The sequence below is a fragment of the Gossypium raimondii genome, chromosome 11, assembly GCF_025698545.1.
Source record: "Gossypium raimondii isolate GPD5lz chromosome 11, ASM2569854v1, whole genome shotgun sequence".
NCBI lineage: Eukaryota > Viridiplantae > Streptophyta > Magnoliopsida > Malvales > Malvaceae > Gossypium > Gossypium raimondii.
Window position 1 is genome coordinate 18,939,124 of NC_068575.1, and position 4,168 is coordinate 18,943,291.

Genomic DNA, 4,168 nt, shown 5'->3' on the forward strand with positions numbered 1-4,168 from the left:
TTGAGTTCAGGTATAATTATGAAACTATTTTTAAATGTATAAAATAATTAGTTTCTTTCGTTATTTTGGTTTAGATTATCAAAATTGAAATGGAACCAAAATACTCATTCAAATCAACATAGGTAATCGAATAAATCGAAAACCGTTTTAACCAAAAAAATTTACTTTTTGGTTCAATTTGTTAGATTTAATCGGTTTAATTAATATTTTGCACACCTTTAGTTTTGTACTATAATCATATTCAAAATATTTAGGTTAAAATATACTATTAGTCCATCAACTTCTACTGAATTTTAGATTTAGTCATTATACTTCAAAAGTTATAGTTTTAATCCTCTTACTTTTCAATTTAAAAGTTATAGTCCAATTATTATCATCATTGATAGTTTCTATCAAAATTTGTCAACATGCTTGTTTTCTGTCAATCATCTGACACGTCACATGATGACAACTTAATCAATATGTCATATTGACAAATTTTGATGGAAAATACTTAATGATTGAACCATGATTTTTGAAAGGAAAACAGTTGGAGGATGAAATTTCTAACTCTTTACATGTAGAGACAATTTCGAATTTTGTTAAAGTATAGGGACTAACAACATATTTTAACCAAATATTTTATGTTTGGAATAATTTGATCACATTTCTAATATTTTATAATGGGCCTGGCCCAGTGGATACGTTCGGGGGGAAAAGAAAAGAGGCGAAGGGCAAGCTCTTCGGTCATTGGACCCTTCAAGATGCCTTAACTCATCTTCGAAAAGAACCAAAAAGAAAAAAAAGCAATTCCAACAACCTGTTCGACAAAACTCCCCATTCAAAAACCCCAATGGAGTCGAGTATCTTAGAATCAATCGGCCAAGAAATCATCGGCGTGATGTCCCCAGTCTCTCTTTGCATGCTCTTAGTTGTCCTTCTCGTTTACTCCCTCTCAGATTCCAACCCTTTCTCTTCTTCCTCTGCTCCCATCCGTACAGCTGCCAATCTCGTTTACCTCGAAAATCCCTCTGATACCACTGCTCAGAAACTGGAGGGAGCGTTGCTCAATGCCTTGGTCTTCGTTATCCTCATTGCCATCGTTACCTTTGTTCTTGTGCTGCTTTATTACTATAACTTCACTAATTTTTTGAAGAACTATATGCGATTCTCGGCTTTTTTTGTTCTCGGTAAGATGCAAATTTTGCACAATTTCCTCTTTTTCTAAAATGGGTCTAGGTTTATTTCTGAATATTTGGTGTTAGAAGCAGTCTTTTTGAGCGAATTATGTGTCTAGCAAGGTGGGTCTTTAGTTATTTGTGATCATTTTTTTGTTTAAACTTTTTCCCGTACTTGGGTGTTTCTGTCGTTTGGCTATGTTTATCGTTTGAATTATGTGTTTATTTGTACTTATCGAGAAATAATTTATTACGGTTCCATTTTCCATATCCTCTTCGTTAGTTGAGGAATGCTTTACTTCTTAAGGTTTCGATTTTAAACAATAAGTTTCTCCATTGCATTTGAAATCATCACATTAACTGTCTATTAAAGCATTTAATGTCACTGTTTTAGTTATGTTCGTATGGTTGTTTTGAGCCTCCATTATGCCTTTCATTTTCATGTTACAAGTGGTAGCAATTCCTAGAATTTTGTTGGTAGGCCAGCATATATCAATGGCAGTTTATCTAAATATTTTGTTGTTGTTGCCTGTTGATTACATTAGTGTCTTCTATTTTGTTTTCCTTTTCGGTGATATCCTCGTAGTTACATGTTTTATTTATGAATCTTGATTTTTCTTAGGTGGATTTGTTGTTATTGGTGTTAGGTACAATGGGTGGTTCTATCTTTTTGTCGATAATTCAGCATTTCTCAATACCGATTGACTCAATTACGTGCTTTCTGCTGCTTTTCAATTATACCATTGTCGGGGTGTTATCCATGTTTTCTGGTGGGATGCCTATTGTTTTGAGACAGGGATATATGGTATCGCTGGGGATAATTGTGGCAACATGGTTTACCAAATTGCCGGAGTGGACTACATGGGTTTTGCTGGTTGCATTGGCTTTGTATGATTTGGTGGCAGTTTTGGCTCCTGGTGGCCCCCTTAAGTTGTTGGTGGAGTTGGCCTCAAGCCGTGATGAGGAATTACCAGCTTTGGTATATGAAGCTCGACCTACAGTTTCTCGCAATGAGGGAAATCCGCGGTCGACTTTGGGGCTTCTTGTTGCTGGAGTTTCAGATTCTGGGTCAGTTGAGTTGCAGGCTGTGTCAAATAATAATGTCCGCAGAGATGGGGCTGAAAATCGTAGGAGTCCTGAGTACACTGCTATCCAGGTTAGAAATTTGGAGAATGTGGAAGGTGAAAGAAATAGAGATGAAGGTGAGAGGTCGCCTTTGGTTGGTCATTCAAGAGAAAGGTATTCATCAGATAGTAACTCATCAGAATATTCTACTGTCATTCACAATAGAGAATCCGAGACTTCTGTGGATGAGGAAATGTCTCCTCTTGTTGACCTGTTGGGGATGGACAATGAGAGAGAGCATGAAAGGAGGGATTCAGTGGTAGCAAGTAGAGGTATCAAGCTTGGTCTCGGAGACTTTGTGTTTTATAGTGTTCTGGTAGGCAGGGCAGCCATGTATGATCTGATGACTGTATATGCATGTTATCTTGCCATTATCTCAGGACTTGGGTGCACTCTTATTTTGTTATCTGTGTGCCACCGAGCACTGCCTGCCCTCCCCATATCCATTACATTGGGTGTCATTTTTTACTTCTTGACTCGATTGTTAATGGAACCTTTTGTTGTTGGAATGGCAACAAATTTAATGATGTTTTAGCAATCTGATTTCTTTTATATGACGAGGAGGTGCAATATTGTCTGTTCCGGAGAATACTGATGATTTTGTAGGTTCTTTGATTGCTAAATGGAAATTAGTTCTGTTTGCACTCTCATTCCATCGTACTCATGTAAATCTCTCCTGCTTCGAGTTCAAAACTGCAGCAACTTCAAGATTATCTGGTAATTCATTAAAATGAATTTTTACCACCCTTTTGGTGTCTTACTTTAAATTTTAGAATTAATCTTGTTTCCTTCATTTAGTGATTCATTTGATGGGGATATATAATATAACAAAACTCATGGTTGGATGTATATGTATGTGCTGAAGGCATAACTCATGCAGTTGCACATATATGCATTTTTGACCGAATATCTAACATTGTACATTGGCTCTTTATCTTTTATGCATTTGTGTGATTGATACTTTTCTGTATCAAAGCTTTGTACAAGAGAAATATAGAATTAATTGAAATAACATGGTGTGTATATATGTGATATGGACACTTTTATTGCAACAGGAGTTTTAGTTTTATTTATTTATTATATTAGGTTTTATTAAGAGTTTTAGTTTTATTTATTTTCTCTATTATATTAGGTATTTATTTCCTTCATAAACTCTAAGTATTTAGTCAAAGGACAAATCTCACTCTTTGAGTAACCAAAGGTCGAAGCAAGAATTCTCTCTCATCTGGACCCGAGACTTGTGACTAGATCCTACGCCAATGCGCATAATAATATGGCAAAAGAACTCCTTCCAAAAATAATGCTTTTATGATTGAGGAGCCCTATTACTGTTTGTATTGTGCTTATTCTAGGACATATCAAAGGGTTTTGGGGTGTGGTTTCTAGGAATTGTCTTAAAAGTGGATAAGAGGAAGTATGGTAAAACAACAAATGGCCATATGAGAAAAAAAATTATTTCTTACAATTTGTACTTCACTCTTGACTCTGACTAGACTCACAAGTTGTTTAATACATCATTGTTGTTGGCAAAATCTTGGTTATTGTGTAAGGTAGCTGCTGGTTGGCCTTGTTTATTGGTTAAAATCTATTGCCTTCTAATAATCTGGTGATGAGAGTGGATCTTCTTAATATTTAGTTTTTGTCAACATCTGGTTTCACAATTTTGAGCTCTTTATCTTTTTGGCAAACACTTTATTCTGCTAGTTGCTTGGAGTTTCCCGGACAGGGTCTAATAATTTAGTTGTTAATGCCAAAGCTGTCCATCAATGTTTGTTCAGTGATATGATCAGTTAAGATAAGAGATAGCCTGGACAATTTTATATGTAGGCTTTTTTTACACGGGCTTTATTGGATGTTGTTTTAATAAGTAAATGGATTTCTTGGAC

The 4,168-nt window shown here is 35.5% G+C and overlaps 1 protein-coding gene across 1 annotated transcript; it reads left to right on the forward strand.

The window, feature by feature from the left end:
- The first annotated feature begins 726 nt into the window (after nucleotides 1-726).
- Nucleotides 727-2,932, forward strand: LOC105804379 (presenilin-like protein At1g08700). Its single transcript, XM_012636975.2, has 2 exons — nucleotides 727-1,169; nucleotides 1,805-2,932. Exons 1-2 carry the CDS (start codon nucleotides 833-835, stop codon nucleotides 2,815-2,817), a joined length of 1,350 nt encoding a protein of 449 aa, XP_012492429.1. The 5' UTR covers nucleotides 727-832; the 3' UTR covers nucleotides 2,818-2,932.
- Nucleotides 2,933-4,168: the final 1,236 nt, after the last annotated feature.